This window comes from Diabrotica virgifera, chromosome 3 (genome assembly GCF_917563875.1).
Source record: "Diabrotica virgifera virgifera chromosome 3, PGI_DIABVI_V3a".
In the NCBI taxonomy this organism is placed as follows: Eukaryota; Metazoa; Arthropoda; class Insecta; order Coleoptera; family Chrysomelidae; genus Diabrotica; species Diabrotica virgifera.
This window is the reverse complement of record NC_065445.1, coordinates 83,571,932-83,589,288: the sequence shown is the minus strand read 5'-3', so window position 1 is coordinate 83,589,288 and position 17,357 is coordinate 83,571,932. Positions and strand designations below refer to the sequence as shown.

Below are 17,357 nucleotides of genomic sequence, written 5' to 3'. Positions count from 1 at the left end.
TTGTAGATGAATAGGTACTTTTTTAACTGGGGTCGTCATTTTTCAGATTTTTAAAACTTCCGAACTGTTGGTAAAATAGGTACACTAGGCAACAGGAAGCACTTAATTTTAATGAACTGAATATAAGTAAGGGCTAGTTAATTTTGAGCTCGAAAATTTTGGGTTTAACTTGGAAAAATTAAATTATTTTAAAAAACTTATTTTTAATCAATTCCCAGGAAAGATGGATTCCGCGACTAAATTATCAATGAGATTATTTTAGAATAAAGGTATCGGAGGTGTTTTTAATTCAAAATTTGTTCTATTTAACGAAATTATCGCGAAATAAAATTTTTCACTTAACCAACCTCAGTTCCTACACCGACAGCCAATTCCCGTTCCCGAATTAAAATCACCTTGATCACTTCCTTCTTTCGGTAACGATCAGTTCCGATTCCGATTATATTTTGTCTTCTTCTTCTTCCAATGAAAAGACGACTGACACAGAACAGCTACAATTCCGTGGTCGTCTTCTTCCCCAAACGTAAAGGTCCGCGCGCATCGGTCGGTACGGACCGGATCGTTAAAGCCCGGAATTAAATGCTGTAGCGCGTATTTATTTATCGGCAAAATAACGTCAGCCCAGTCAGTGGATTTACATATTTCATGGAAGATCTTCTTCTTCTTTTAATAAGACTATGTCATGTTTCTTCTGTTGTCTCTGCTGCGATCCGGAGCTCCAGCTCTCGTACCATTGTTTTTTGGGTGTTCCTATGGGTCTCTTGGCGTTGAACTTCTCTGTTTTCGCCCATTTCGCCATACGTTCAGGGTCCATCCGATCTACGTGGTCTCTCCACATGCGTCGTCGTTTCGTATTCTATCTTTGAGTGTGGATCTTCTCTTCTCTTATGGATCTTAGGTTTTTCATCTCTGTTGTTCTCATTATTTGTTTGGTCTTTGTTGTCTCGACCCTTGTGTCAGCTGCGTATCTCAGTACGGGTCTAACACAGGTCTTATAAATGCGGACTTTGCTTTCGGTGCTCATATATTTATTCCGCCAGATTATATCCCTCATGAAACCAGATATTCTCGATGCTTTCGTTGCCTACTGTTTTGTTTCTTGTCTAGATGCCTGTCGCTAGATATTTTCACACCCGCAAGTATCAACAATCCATTACCTGTTCGATTATATGGTCGTTCACTACTAATTTACATCTAATTAGGTTCTTGCGTGGGGTTCTTGGATACCATCGATTGGATTTTCTCTGTGGATAGTGTCAGGTTATACTTTTCGGCGTTATTTTGATTTTTTGTAGTAGGCGTTGTATTAAGTCATCTTCGTTTTCAGCTATTAAGATTGCATCATCTTCGTAGCAAAGTACCTATTCTTACGGTTCGATTACCCATTTTGTATTCCTGATTCATTTTGTTAACACTACCTATAACTTCATCCATTATTAAATTAAATAGGCATGGACTGAAACTGTACCCTTGTCTAATGCTGATATTGATTTTTATTTCTTCCGTGAGCCCGTGTGTGGTTTTTATTCGTGTTTTGTTGGATATATTGCGAGTTCTTTGATTATGTTTCTATATTTCTGACTTATGATTTTCTTTCCAAGGATAGTGAGCACGTCCTTCAATCGTGGTCTGTCGAATGCCTGTTTCAGATGTACAAAGCATGTGAACTGGGCTTGTCGAATTCTATTGATTTCTCAACTAATTGTCGCATGATGAAAATAGCGTATATTGTAGATCTGTTTGGCCGGAAACCCTGTTGTTCTTCCGATACACAGATTTTCTTGTAAATTTTTTGGGATAGAATTTTTGTCAATAGTTTTGATGTAGAATTGAGTAGTGTAATTCCTCGGTAGTTCGTAGGATCTGTCTTTACGCCGTTCTTGTAGATGGGTATTGTTATACACTCTTTCTCTCTCTCTCTCTCTCTCTCCCTCTCCCTCTCTCTCTCTCTCTCCATTCCTCTGGTACTGTCATGTTGTTTACATTTTTTTGGAATAATGTTGTTATCTCTTCTAGTATTTTTGTACCCTTCATGGATGATGAATCTAAAAATTATTATTTTTAAATTGTTGTTTATCCGAAAATTAAACCAGACGAGCAAAAATGATCTTTACTCGAGCTTTGAAGAAGTTGCATTAAACATCGGTCTAAAAATACATGAAAGCAAAATAAAATCCATGGTCAAAACAAGAACGACTGAGAATAAGGCAAAATATGACTGCAAACGATCATAACTTCGAAGTGGTTAAAGAATTTTACCAATGGCAAGAAAATAGAACGAGAAGTTGAAACACGAATAATGGCGAGGAATAGATCTTTCTATGCAATGCAAATTTTTTTTGTTTTTTATAGTGTCCGAACATGTCATTAATATAATTTCGGTCCAATATCGAGCTATGTCGGTTGCATCTTTGTTGGCGAGCCACAAATCTTCATGGGTACAACGGTGAGGACGGTCTCTGCATGTAAGAAGATGTTTCATTTTCTGTTTCTCCACAGTCACAGTTCAAATCATCAAGGTCTATTTCCCCCCATTTTATCATGTTTGATTTTACTGGAGAGACCCCCATTCTCATCATATTCATAGTTTTCCACGTTTTAAAGTCTGGAGACTGGCCGGTCCATTGAACCTAGGGAAGAAGAATATATTCAGGCGGTTCATCCTGCACTGTTCCAAGGAAGCTTTTCCTGGATTTTGGTCGCTTTTCTGGTGTTGGAGCTTTGTATACGGCATACCGCTCGTCCGCAATCTGTTTATTTTTCTCTGTATGCTCTGCAACACCTCTGCGTGTTGAGAGTTCTGCAAAACCCGTTGTTAAAATAGATTTGAGAACGGCATTGGTTGCATGAACCCCGTTACAATCCTTCATGTCTCTTTAGCGCAGTATCAACTTGTTTGGTGTGGGCAGATCTGACTCAAACAGGACAAGCATATGCAGCAGTTGAGAACCACAATGCCTGTGCCGTTGTTCTTGAGACGCCAAAACATGCACCTCATTTACTATTATGCAAAGGAAAATCTAATGAAGTCAAAACTTCTCTCACGAGGTGCAAAAATCCATATGAATAAGACCATAATACGACCAGCAGTCGCGTACCAAAAGTGATATATGAACAAAAAGAGAAGTAAATAAATTGCTGGTGTGGGAATGTAAAATCCTTTGAGTGATATATGGCACTTGCAGGGACATCGCGAAAAACGAATGGAGAGGCAGACACAATAACGAATTAGGGTCTCTTTAGATAAAGTTCAATAGTCTGTAGATAACAGAAGGTCAACTCTACGTCAACCAATCCCCTTCGGGCACTACAACTACCTCGGCAGCATAATAAATGAAGAATGGATAAACAACCAAGAGATAAGAGCGCGCATCGGAAAAGCTAGATCCACTTTTAACCAGATTCAAGAGCCACAACCTCTCTCTTAAAGAAAGAATGCTGCGATGCTACGTCTTCTCTGTCCTTTTTATGGTGTTGAATCGTGGACCTTGAACGAAGATATGTGCAGAAAATTTAAAGCATTTGATATGCGGCTATATCGGAGAATACTTAAAATCCAGTGGACTGACCAAGTCAGAAATGAGGAGGTCCTCAGAAGAATGAAGAAGAACCGAGAGGTACTGACCACCATCAAATCTCGAAAGTTACAGTACTTCGGACACATTATGCGAAATGATTCCAGATATGCCCTTCTAAAAGCCTTGGAAAACGGAGTTCAGGCAGAAGAAGAATATCCTGGTTGAAGAACCTCAGAACCTGGTTCAACACAACATCTGTGCAGCAGATCAACATCTATGCACCTGCGTCAGATAAGGTAAAGATTGCCATAATGATCGCCAACATTCATCACAGATAAGCACATCAAAAATAAAAAAAAAAGCCTGTAGATAGAGAAGGTCTGTAGGACCACCTAGAAAGAGTTGGAAAGATGCAGTCAGAGAAGTCAAAATGGAAGTGAGACAGTGGGAAATAGTGGCACAGGACTGACAAACATGGAAGGCAATAGTAAGAATGACACAATATTTTTTAATTTAATAATTTTCATTGTAAAATGCTCTTGTTATATCCTACGTTATGATTATTTTGTTTAATATCTATATGGCGACATTCTCAAACTACATCCCTGACGAAATATAGGATTCCGTAGAAAAGAGTACACCTTGTCTTATTGAGCTGGCGACCCAATAATTTTAGTGATTTGTTAATTATTAATCAGCTGTGATCATATCTACACTTGAGAGCAAAATAATCGACTCACTTGCTGAATTGTACACCTTAGAAGTCTCGAATTTCCTAAATCTGTTGTCAGATTCGAGTGATTTTTTTAGTATGTTACAGCCTTATTATTTAAACAAATCGATGTAATATTATTATTGCTAGACAGGTAAAGGTAATTTTATACCGGGTGTAACAATCATAGGGTGTTTTTTTTTCTTAAACGTACCTAACATTTTTATTATCCGACATAAGCAAATGAGTCAAAAAAGAAAATGTTAATAAAGCATAAGCCTACAATTGAATTTTAATTTAAATATTTTTTATATGCTAGAATACTCCACAGGGTGTTCCGAACTTTAAGAAAAAACACAGTATGATTGTTACACCCGGTATAAAATGACCTTTACCTGTATAGCAACAATAATATTACATCGGTTTCGATTTTCTTAAATAATAAGGCCATACTAAAAAAATCACTCAAATCGGACAACAGATTTGGGAAATTCCACGTGTACAATTATTCAGCAAGTAAGTCGATTATTTTGCTCTCAAGTGTAGTCTATAAAATCACAGATAAAATCAATATAAAGAACGACAAAGACTCGCGAAGAGTTGTAACGCCATTGATGATGATGATTTTTGTTTTGCGAGAAAGAGGAACAACAAAATAAACTTCCATATAAAGGAAGCGTAATTAATGGATGCATAAAAATTGTAAAAAGCTACACCCGAAAAGTGAATTTGCTACTTTATTTACTAATTTAATTCAACAAGATAAATTTTATCAACGCTTTTGAACGAGTTATGAAAAAGATCAAGAACTCTTATCTGTTGTAAAAACTGACCACACACAACAAAATACAGCATTTTAGACTTTTACATATTTTTTACAAAATTTTTAAAGTGAAATTGTGGCTTTTCCTTGTAAAAATAATAAATTGTATTAAGATTCCACAAAAAATAGCTTCGGAATAATTAAAAACATTTAAAAACTCTATATATATCTAGCTAATCAGCCCTAAACATTCATCCTTGGATATAGTCCTCCTCTTCCTTCTTCCATGCCTTAAAAGCCCTATATCGGTGCGGTGAAAATATTCCACTCCGAGTTTTCTGCGCGTTTCAATGTGTTCCGTTTCCGTAAAGTGCGCACTGATTCGTTTGAACACAGAAATTTACCGTTACATCGCTGGCTGCTTCGGACCGGACAATGCGCGCTTACCTTAAAAGATCAGGTGTGTACAGAATTGAATTTCTTCTGTTTTGAGTTCGCAGCTACGTGAGACTCGGAGTAGTGAACTGCTAACCAGCCAATTTCGAATTACTAAGCGTATTTTAAAAATAGTTAATAAGAAATAGAAAATATAACAATTTGATTATATTATTTTGATTGAAAATTCTATATTTTACGGTAATATTCAAATCTTTTTATATAATTGCACATATCATGAACTCTTCATGTGGGTGGTTACCAAGCTTAAAGGAATGAGGAGAGTTCTTGTCACAGAACGATTTGAAAATGTCTGCGATTTGACTTTGACAAGTAACAAAATCTAACCATAACCTCAATTATTCATTGCAAATAAAATAAAACTATTTTAAAGAATTAAAATGCCTTATAAGTATATAGGCAGAACCACCGATTTCAAAGGAAAATCTTTGTGGGAAATATTAGGGAACTTAAAAAATTATGGCATTGGACGAATTATAGTCAGAAGTAAATTAGAAAGATATCCAGAGAAATCTTATATGAAGGTTCTAAAAGTTGAGACGTTACCAAATCCTGAAAACCCATCAATGGATGTAAGTCTCAAATCTTATTTAATGGTCTTTACTCTTAGCTTTGTTGGATAACTAAATAACTACCCTATTACCAATTTCAAACTTACAATTTAGTAAAAAACTTAGGAAGATTGGTTTCTTCTTGGTGTGCCTCATCTTTTAAGGACATTGATTTATCATCATGGCCAATTGTACTCTGTCTGCAGTGGTTCTGAAGAGTGTTGTTGTTTTTCTGCTCCACTGCTTTAAATTTTTCTGCCAGGATGTGCGTCTTCCGTATCCTCTTTTTTCTTCCACTTTTGATTATATAACCAATCGCATCAACTAATATTTTTCGACTAACTTAGTATGCAACCAAAGTAGCTCATTTTTTTGTCCTCCGTAGCGCTGAATATTTCTTTTTCTTTTTTCAACTTTCTTAATGTTTCCGTGTTGTGTCCAACACCACATCTCATAGCTGGCAAGTCTTTTTTCAGTTGCATCAGTATTGTCCAGGCTTCAACTCCATATAAAAGGAGAGAGCATAGGTAGCATCTCAATACTCTAGTTCCAATTTCTATTCTGAGTCTATAATACTGATTTCATATTATTCACATCATTTCTGGCCATCTCAATGTGTCAGTTTATTCCAAGGCAAAGGGCTCATTGCTCATGTAGCTTACATCTCAAATTCAAAATATCTTTTATTAAAAAAAAATTGTAAACAACACACTTACAGTTGAGTCCGCGAGTCTTTACACGTGTGTCATTAATACCTGGCGAGATAAAACACATACTTTTTATTTAGCATCATTCTCTTCCACGCACGAAATTAATGACAAACCAGCTGCCACATGCTATTAAGTAAAAACACATGTTATTTTTATGAACGACTTACACTCAGTGCACTGAAAAGAGATAGGTACTTACAAAGAAAGACGATTGGGGATGTCTTCACATATTTTAAGTACAATTTCTGACGTTTTGGTTTGTTTACTTTTGTGGCTGTCAGTTTGTTGAATTTTTTGCTGTTATTTTGTCGAATTTTGCATTTTGAAGTTTGTTTATACTATACAAACAGTTGTTTTCACAACTAATTTTATATTGGAGTTAGAAATTTTGTCATAATTTTATGTTATTTTACGATAAATTTTGAATGTACAAAGCTAACCTCATTATTGACACAGTTGAATGCTTGTGGTTAAGGTTCCGCCAAAGTGAATAAAGTACCAAAAAGAAAATATGTTATTGAATTTTTTTATAAATTGTTTATTTATTTATTAATCAATGATAGTAAAATAATTTATTAAGCTGTAATTATGCACCAAAATTTTAAAGCAAAACTTAAATTTGACATTCTATTTATTTGATAATGTCAAATTTTATACTATAACCCGTAATCGGAACAATATCCACTTGCCGTTGCGTTTAGTAAATTTCCGACTTATTTCGTATGCTTTAAATGATGACGCACGGGTAAAGATTCGCGGACTCAACTGTATATGCTTTTTCTCATGAAGATCTTTCAGTGCGTCACAGTTTTTCGATTTCTTTCTAACGCATTAAATTGTCTTCTTCTTTAGTTTATTGGCCTCCACCTACTTGGGTATTTGGCCAGCTGATCATCGCGGAATAAGGGAAAAATCCCTTATTCACTTACAATTTGGAGTTAGTACATTGTACAATTTGATTCTTCTTCTTCTTCTTTAGTTAACTGGCAATTTTGGTTGGTGTGGGAAAAACATGACAAGATAAAAAAAATTTTCACGCTAGGGGTAACTGTCTATCAATAAACAATCTTCTTTTTCTTCTTTGATTTAGTAGAAATTTTGAGTTGGCATGGGACAAATACAACAACTAAACTTTTTTTCAACGACATTAAACTTTTTTCTCTTAGGGGCAACTGCCGACTACTACACAATCTTATTCTTCTACTTCTTTTTTAGTTTACTGACAATTTTGAGTTGGCATGGGACAAATACAATAAAGACACCAACTTTTTGCTTTTAGGGGCAACTGCCGACCATTACACAATCTTATTCTTCTACTTTTTTTGAGTTCACTGGCAATTTCGAGTTGGCATGGGACAAATATACAACAAAGACACAAACTTTTTGCTCTCAGGGGCAACTGCCGACCATTACACAATCTTATTCTTCTACTTTTTTTGAGTTTACTGGTAATTTTGAGTTGTATGTGACAGAAAAAAACGCATGTCAGTGACATTTATAACATTTATTCTAGTTGTCAATAGATGGCGCTATAATCGAAAAAAAAATTATTGACTAATTATATAATATATCTACGAATATAATCTGTACAATTTATAAAACTATACAAATCAAAGAAAATACCATTTTATAAATGCAATAAACACAATTGATTTGTTTTTGTGCCAAATTGCAAATAAAATGTGACAACTGTCAGATTTAACTAAAATGTCATAAATGTGTATTATCACGGACTTACCTTTTTTTCTATCATTTCTGACGCACTGAAAAATGCTCATGAAAAGAAGCATAGCAAATTGCCACAATTGAATAATAAGTGTCTACAGTATTTCTCATGATCATCTTTCAGTGCGTCACAGTTTTTCGATTTCTTTCTAACGCATTAAATTGTATGTGACAGAAAAAAAGGCACGTCTGTGATTACATTTTGTCGGTGACATTTTTATAACATTTATTCTAGTTATTCTAGTTGTCGATAGATGGCGCCATAATAAAAAAATATTTTTTTTTTAATTAGACAATAATATTACAAATATAATCTGTATAATTTATAAGACTATACAAATCAAAGAAAATACCATTTTATAAATGCAAGAAACACATTTGATTTGTTTTTATTCCAAATTGAAAATAAAATGTGACAACTGTCAGATTTAACTAAAATGTTATGTTAGAATAAATGTCATAAATGTGTATTATCACGGACTTACCCTTTTTCCTATCATTTGTTACGCACTGAAAAATAATCATGAAAAGGACTATAATATACATACACAATTACAATTACAACTACTATGAGTTAAAAGTTAAAATGTGTGACTTAAAAACTCATACACAGAATATGGTTCTAAATTCAATAAAATGCTTTTTATTTCAGTTTTAAATATATTAAAATTCTGTTGCAATTTAATTCTAACAGGTAATTTGTTAAAAATTTTTATACACAAATATGTAGGTCCTCTCTCTCTTGCGACTAGCCTATGTATAGGGAAATTAAGCCCTACATACCTAGTGGGTATGCTGTGTTTTGGCTCAGAATGTGTAACCTATCTCTATTCTTGAACAGGAACAGTAAACACTCATATATATATAAAGCCCTGCCACCGTTAATAATCCTAACTCCTTAAATTTTCCCCTACAGGTCCTTCAAGCTTTTATCTTGAGCATTGTTCTTATTGCTCTCTTCTGAGCAATTAATACTCTATCAACATCAGTTCCTCCGACCCAGAAAATAATACTATATCTGAGCACTAAGTAGATGTTTGCAAAATAAACTGTTTTAAGGTGTTGTAAATTCAAATACTTAGACATTACTCGTAATAAATAACATGCTGTGTTGATTCTTTTGTGAACAACACCTAGATGCTCTGACCAATTCAGATGTTGATGTATGTAAATACCCAAGAATTTTGTATTTGTTGATAATACAACAGTTTGATCATCCACTCAGTCTCCAGGTACATCCACCAACTCAATCTCCTCTGGAATTATCTCATTATTTTGCTTTGTGTGAAAACAAACACAGTTAGTCTTCTCGGTATTTTAAACCAATTTATTTTTTAAGAACCAATTCTGAGCTGTTTTTAGGTGATCTGAAGAAATACTCAAAAGATCCTCAAATGTTGATGCTAATGTTAATAAGTTTGCATCATCTGCAAAATTTACAAGGTGAGACTCACTGCTCAGTATTTCGCTACTAAGATTGTTAATGTAGAAATCAAAAAGAAGTGGTCCCATGACACTGCCCTGAGCAATACCAAGTTGTAAATTCCCTTCTTCTGAAGAAAACTGTTGTCCTTCTCGAGTTATAATAACTTTTTGTTGTCTGTCAGTGGTGAGGTAATCTCTTATCCAGTCCCGAGCTGGGCCACAAATTTCATATCTTTCTAGTTTGTCGATCAAAATATGATGATCTATGCTGTCAAACGCTTTTGATAAGTCCAGGAACATTCCCAAGGAAATCTCCCCGTTCTCCCCTCCATTAAAAATCTTATCCATGAATTCGTATGTAGCTGTTTCAACAGACCTTCCCTTGAGATACCCATGTTGTGACTCAGCAATTAGATGGTCATTATTGAAAAACGTTATAAGTCTTGTACACATTGCTATTTCGAAAATTTTTGAAAATGTCGGTAGTAAACTGATGGGTCTATAATTTTCCAATTTGGTCTTATCTCTGTTTTTATGTAAAGGTTTCACTAGGGCTAACTTAAGTTGGTTAGGGAAAATACCATATTTAAAAGAGTTATTAATAATGTGGCACAATGGTTCTGCAATCTCTTCTGCACAATGTTTCAACAGATTCGCTGAGATCCCATCATAACCTGCACTTTTTTTATTTTTTAGGTGTGATATGATATTAAGAATTTCAGAAATAGTTACTGGTATAAGAAAAAAAGATTTGTTGTTATATGGAATACTGCATGAAATAGTGGCTTGAGGTTGAGCTTTTATTAAATTAGGACCTGCATGAAGTACAAATGTGTTATATTACAAATATCCGCAGGCTTACCACTAATATTCGAAGTTTGATCGACATATTCTGTAACTGTACCATTAATTTCCCTAACAATCTGCCAAACACATTTTGATTTTCTTTCACTGTTATTTATATGTTCTTCATAATGAGCACTTCTTGCATCGCTCAGGAGACGATTGTATTCCTGCTTCTTTGTTTTGTAAGCCTCACTATAGACTCTGTCAGACCTACTAAGCACTAGAAGGATGTCTAGCTCATTCTTACATGCAGCAACCTGCTGATTAGGGCTTAGTATTTTTTTGCCATACATTTCTCAAGGAATCATTGTATCGTTGTTTCTCTAAAGCTTTTCCATACCTCTCGCAGTACTGCATAGGGCGATTAACCAAAATTTGCAGCCCTTGCCTACTGTCCGCAAGTTTTTTTCTTAGTGCATATTTATTTCTATACAGTGAATAGAGAAAATCATAAAACTTTTCTTAATTTTCGATTTCAATAGCATAACCTTACTTAATCTGCAAATTTGGAGTTTTTTTTGCAGTATTCAGTATACTTTTACTCTGCCAAATATAAGAAAAAGTTTGTTGTGTTGTTATTAAAACATTTTTATATACTTGGCTTCGTCTTTGTCACTATGTCCGCAAATTTTGTAATCTATTTTAAACATAGTTCTAGGCTACCTAGGCACCTGAAATTTTCAGAATCGCTCAGAACTTGCTAACAATGCAATATTTAACTGCTATTTTATGGATAAATGGATTTTTTTTAAAATTTCAAACTATTTTAAAAATGTGACTAATGCAATGACATTTAGATTCCATTTTAAAGTATGTCAACAAATCGATAATTACAAATTGATGGTGGCTCAGTGGTAGAGCATTAGACTGCAGATAGAGAGGTCCCGAGTTCGAAACCCGGCTGTTGCGTATCTTCTTTTAATAAATAATTAAAAGTTAATATACTTAAAATCCATATTTTATAAGTTAATCATTATATATAAATATATGTGTATACCATTTTAAATATTTTCTTTGATTTATATGAGTTTAAACTCGCTAGAGAAAAGATGCTTGTAAAAAGTCGATTACCAAAATTCTTTTATGGCATGGAAATTGAAACAAAATAGTTTATAATTTTATATTGGGTCCTATAAATAATGAAAACGTTTTATTATATTCTCCTTTTCATGAACATTTTTCAGTGCGTCACAAATTATAGAAAAAAAGGTAAGTCCGTGATAATACACATTTATGACATTTATTCTAACGTGACATTTTAGTTAAATCTGACAGTTGTCAAATTTTATTTTCAATTTGGAATAAAACCAAATCAATTGTGTCTATTGCATTTATAAAATGGTATTTTCTTTCATTTGTATAGTCTTATAAATTGTACAGATTATATTGATAATATTATTATTTTATTTAATAAATAATTCTTTTTTGATTATGGCGCCATCTATCGACAACTAGAATAATCACCGAACTAGAATAATTTCCGAAGTATTCCCAGACGATTTCCGTTTTTCTGTTACATACAATTTAATGCGTTAGAGAGAAATCGAAAAACTGTGACGCACTGAAAGATGATCATGAGAAAAAGAATAAAACGTTCTTTTTTTTTCAAGTGTAATTATTTTTACTTCTTTACACTAAAATGTTTTGTTTTAAAAATTTAGTAATATTACTAATATTTATTTTTAGAACACTAGAAAAATTAAAGTTTGGGTAGAAGACACATTTAGAGGCAAAACTTTCCCGGAACCTGTTCTTATTGAAGGTATCAGTTACAAAACGGATTATAGATTATTACCAAAGGATGAAGAGGAAGCATATTGTAAAACGTCAGAATATAAATATCAAAAGATTCTTCCTAAAACTATGGATTTCCCTCCGCTCCTTAAAGAAATAATAAAAAGGATAGCAAAATCTAAAGGAGAAAATGTTACAGAAGATCCAAAATTAAATATATTTTACAATCAAACGAGTTTACAACAAAGTTATAGAGTTGCAGGAGAAAACGAAAAACCAACTGTAGAAATAGTACAAAGTCTAGGCACTCCTGTAGCTCCTAGATTGTATGAAGGAATAAAATTGTAGAAATAATATGAATATAATTGTAATGTTTTGTGAATAAATTGTTTATTGTTTAGTATATTAATATTTTTATTGAATTATACATTTGTAGATCTTATCTGAACACAATACTTTTACTGATAGGGTTGTGAAAAGGAATAAAAAATTTAAATAAAATTTATCCAAATGGATTACAAATTCTCCAGAACATTTTCAGTCTAGTCAGACCAACATCAGTGAAACATTCTAATTGTAGTTGAAACTAGCCCACATTCTGGGGAATAAAACATTTATGTTACTTGTTTGTGAATTTTAAATTGTACAAATGAATTGACACTCTAATGCCGGATTTATACTCAGCTATTGCTACTGCCGCTGCCGTTGACGGAAATATTGCCCGAAATATGATCTCGACACGAGTGAGGTGTTTACATCAGTCTCATTACCGAACGAGTCACAAGAAAGGAATGTGACAACAACATCGTCTTGCTCCCTTACTCACTTGCCGCTCTGCCGGCGGCGAAGCCGCCTTTGACTTCTCTCCTTTGACTTCCGTCACTAGAACCGACTTTTTGGGTATGTAGGTGCAGTGGCAGTAGCATGACGAGTAAAAGCGCGAGTGAGCTATTTACACATTCACGCTGCCCACTTCCCTGTCCAATTCCCTATCGAACAGGGCTGAGTATAAATCCGGTATAAGTGTGCTTGTAGATTGCAAGCGGGTTTGCCATATTTTGCCCATTCTGTGAATTAACATAAATAAAACCTCATAACATAAAAAAAGGGAACAGATTTCCCTGCTCTAAAAAAGTAGTGACTTCGCTCTGTGAGTGATACAGACCCGCTTGAGTTCACTCATAGGCGACTTATAAAGTCAGTATGTGACCATATTGATTAAAATGGAATTTTTGTTCAGCCATCACATATCGTCGTCGACACAAGAAAACCGCGGAACTCCAATTTTTACTTAAAATGAGATTTTACTGCCATCAATTAGCCAATCGCTTATTCTAGCCATCCGACAAATAATACTTCATTGAATTGTAGATTTCTAATTTTAAAATGTATACTAGAAAATAATGTTTCTCCCTTGTCAAAAAATTATGCTGGTAAAACACGCAACTCCCGCTCATTACAGTGATTATTGCCGTTGATTTGATTTGTTTTTTTTTTGCAGTGAAATAAAGGTTTTTGAGTTCTAATTTTACATCTGTAAGGAAGTAAGATAAGGTAAGTTTATTTGTGTAATAAATGTTTTTTGTACGATTTAAAAATAAAAGTATTTTTGTTGCTTTAAACTATCGCTGGAGTTACATGGTTTTTCATATTTAATTTTATGAACCCATATTGGAGTTACATGTTCTTCTAATGTTACATGTACTGCATTTAAGGCTCTCCTGAAAAATTAAGGAAAATGGAGTTACGAGTTTTTCTTGTGTTGACGACGATATGAGCCTTATACTTAGTGGTAGACTTGGATGGATCAAATCTAGTGAATTTAAATAATTGAATATACAAGATGAAATTTTGTTCACACCTTTGCAATATTCATTTCCTGTCGAAGTATAATTAGTTACGGTAGACTTCGAGTGCCCTGAAACTATAGTAAAATTGTTTAGCGATACAGTGATGAGCACGCTAATAACCGGCAGAATAGCTCAAAAGATAGAAAATATAATACATTGCGAAACAAAAAGAGATGAAACTAGTGGAGGTGGAAATTATCTTTAGGGAGCGTTCAAGTATTACGTAACGCAATTTTTGAAGATTTTTGACCCCCCCTCCCCCCATGTAACGCACCGTAACGTTTTTCTGTACCCCCCTTCCCCCTATCTAAACGTTACGTAACACCCAAGTGGCCATTTGAACCTAAATGGAAAACGAGGTTGCGAAAAGTACCGGAAACTCAGTAAAAGAACTTTGTTATTATTTTAATCGCATTTGAGGTAATAATAAAAACTTACAATCATTATTCAGCCTTAAATGTCCACTGCTGAACATAGGCCTCCTCCCCTCGTTTCCAAACACGTCTATCCTGCGCCGCTCTCATCCAGAAGTCGTCAGTCGATCTTGTATTTTAGGCGGTCGACCGACGTTTCTCTTGACCTCCATTCCAATAACCTTTTTGTCCGTCGCCCATCTGTCATTCTGGCAATGTGTCCTGCCCATCTCCACTTCAACCTGGCTAGCCTTTCGATGACGTCAGTCACCTTTGTTCTTCTCCTGATTTCTTCGATTTTGATTTTGTCTTGCAGAGTTATTCCTAACATTGACCGCTCCATTCTTCTCTGCGTTACTCTTAGTTTGGTAGCCGAGGCTTTAGTTAAGGTAAGTGTTTCTGATCCGTACGTCAAGACTGGGAGGACGCACTGATCAAATGCTTTTCTCTTTAGGCATGTGGGCAACTCATTTTTAAAAGTTTTTCTCAGTTTTCCAAATGCTGCCCACCCAAGAACGATTCTTCTATTCAGTTCATGTGTCTGGTTATCCCTGCCAATCGTAATTTCATGTCCCATGACATGAAATATGTTCAAAACTTACAATAATAATCTTCTGTTATTAATTTTACATTTAAATTTACATTTTCCCTACTTGACCCCATATCCTTAAATACATTTTTGGCTTCATTCTTTATTGTTCTTCTCATGCATTCTTCTATTTTATCTTTTTTAATAAAGGCTTAAAATAAAATAAAATAAAATATTTATTAAAAATAAAACGGGATAATACCCGAAGGTTGGCTGTATACCATCTAGTTAAATAAAATTAACATGAAGTAAAACTCCCTAGTGTAGTTGGTATATTTAATCTTAATTTATATATATATATATATATATATATATATATTGATGCACGTTAAGTTGTGACTTCCGGTGTACAGAAGAGGCTGTCCGACTTCCACCTTTTCTACTAGGAATTATTTTTTAAAAATTGTGTATTTGGTAAAAGGGGGGCTTATAAAATGGGTCTACCTATTGAGGGGAAAGGATTTACCAAAATAAATTTTGTATATATATACGTATATACCGAAGCGTACAGCATACGTTATGGCTTCCATATATAGGGTAGTTCAAGGCGCGTTGTCACTTCCAGCGGTGTTGTCATATTTTGGAAGTCACAACGACTCGTCTGCTAGATTTACCTCCTATTTTGAGCGTAATGTGTGATCTTTTGAAACTTTTACTGTGAATACAGTTGTCTGTGTTTTAAAGTTGTCTATTTAAATTAAAATATTGATATTCTTTTGATTATACAGGTTTACAAAAAAATACATTTCGGACTATTTGACGAAACCATATGACTAGGGGGGTTTTTGGGGTCGCTGGTTACGAATCCGGGGTTAGCTAACCTCTATCACGTCAGGTAAACGTTATTTCAAGGACAAACCAAGATAAATCGACAGTCGCTCTGAAAAAGTATATTAGGAGGGTCTTGGGGTCGCTTATAACGAATCCAGGATCCACTGACCTCTATCACGTCTAGCTGAAGGTCATTTCGAGGTCAAATCAAGATAAATCAACACAATCGCTGTGAAAAAGTATATTAGGGCGTTTTTGGGGTCCCTGATCACAAAACTGGGGCCCGTTGAGCTCAACCACGTCAGGTAAAGGCCATTTAAGGTCAAATCAATTTTGTTAACTCCTCCTGATTTGAACTTGAAATGACCTTTACATGACGTAGTAGAGCTCAACGGACCGCAGTTTTCATGATCAGCGACCGCAAAACTCCCTATACTTTCAGAGCAATTGTGTCAATTTATGTTGATTTGACCTTAAAATGACGTTGAACTAGACGAGATAGAGGTCAGCGGACTCCGGATTCATCTTCAGCGACCCCAAGAACCCCCTAATATACTTTTTCAGAGCGACTGTCGATTTATCTTGATTTGACCTTGAAATGACCTTTACCTGACGCGATAGAGGTGAGCAGACCCCGGATTTGTGATCAGCCACTCCAAAAACCCCCTTGTCATATGGTTTCGTCAAATTGTCCGAAATTTAGTTTTTTTTGTAAACCTGTGTTATTTATGATAATATGATTGATATTTATTTTACAAAAATACTAATATATTATTATTGCTGTAAAATGGATTTATTGGAATTAATTAAAAAAGTGTTAATAGTAAGTCATTTATTTACGAAAATTATATCAAAAATGTTAATAAATAAATTTGAACTTATAGAAAATTTTAATATTTTAGATTTTATTAGAGGCACCGTCCTTTTAATTTTTGATGTACCAATAATAATATGTAATAAAAAATTAAATGGCTAAACCCTCCAGGTGGGGATTACCCGCTAAAAAGCTATCTAGATCCATCTTTTTCGAGCAGATTTTTCCCAATCTGCTACTCGATACTATTGACTATGCTTCTCCATTTCTTTCTATCCTCTTTTGTTTTTCTGCTAGTCTCTAATTCCTGCCCTATATAAATCTTCCTTTAATTCCTGTAACCATTTATTCTAGTTCCTCCGCGTCTCCTTCTAACTCCTGGTCTCCATTGTAAAATTGAGTTTATAGTTGTTGCGCTACCTGCTCTCCATATATGCCCCAACAATCCAACTCTGTGCCCAAATCAGAAAATCTGGAATA

General features: G+C 34.4%; 2 protein-coding genes across 4 annotated transcripts in view; one reads left to right on the top strand and one right to left on the bottom strand.

Annotated features, from left to right (window-relative positions):
- Nucleotides 1-436, bottom strand: part of LOC114327289 (dihydropyrimidinase) — a 165,540-nt gene extending 165,104 nt beyond the window's left edge. For 2 of the 3 annotated variants that reach the window (XM_050646627.1, XM_050646628.1), the window contains exon 1: nucleotides 1-436. In XM_050646627.1, the coding sequence (XP_050502584.1) occupies nucleotides 1-39 (39 nt within the window). In that variant the 5' untranslated portion in view covers nucleotides 40-436. The other variant, XM_028275850.2, reaches the window with a different exon arrangement.
- A 5,302-nt stretch (nucleotides 437-5,738) lies between these two features.
- LOC114327288 (28S ribosomal protein S34, mitochondrial) lies at nucleotides 5,739-12,843 on the top strand. The gene is made up of 2 exons (XM_028275848.2): nucleotides 5,739-6,021; nucleotides 12,393-12,843. Exons 1-2 carry the CDS (start codon nucleotides 5,830-5,832, stop codon nucleotides 12,786-12,788), a joined length of 588 nt encoding a protein of 195 aa, XP_028131649.1. The 5' UTR covers nucleotides 5,739-5,829; the 3' UTR covers nucleotides 12,789-12,843.
- Nucleotides 12,844-17,357: the final 4,514 nt, after the last annotated feature.

Coding starts and splice junctions, on each gene's coding strand:
- LOC114327288 (XM_028275848.2), top strand. CDS start 5,830: ATGCCTTATAAGTATATAGGCAGAACCACCGATTTCAAAGGAAAATCT. Junction 6,022..12,392: donor CTGAAAACCCATCAATGGAT/GTAAGTCTCAAA, acceptor ATTTATTTTTAG/AACACTAGAAAAATTAAAGT.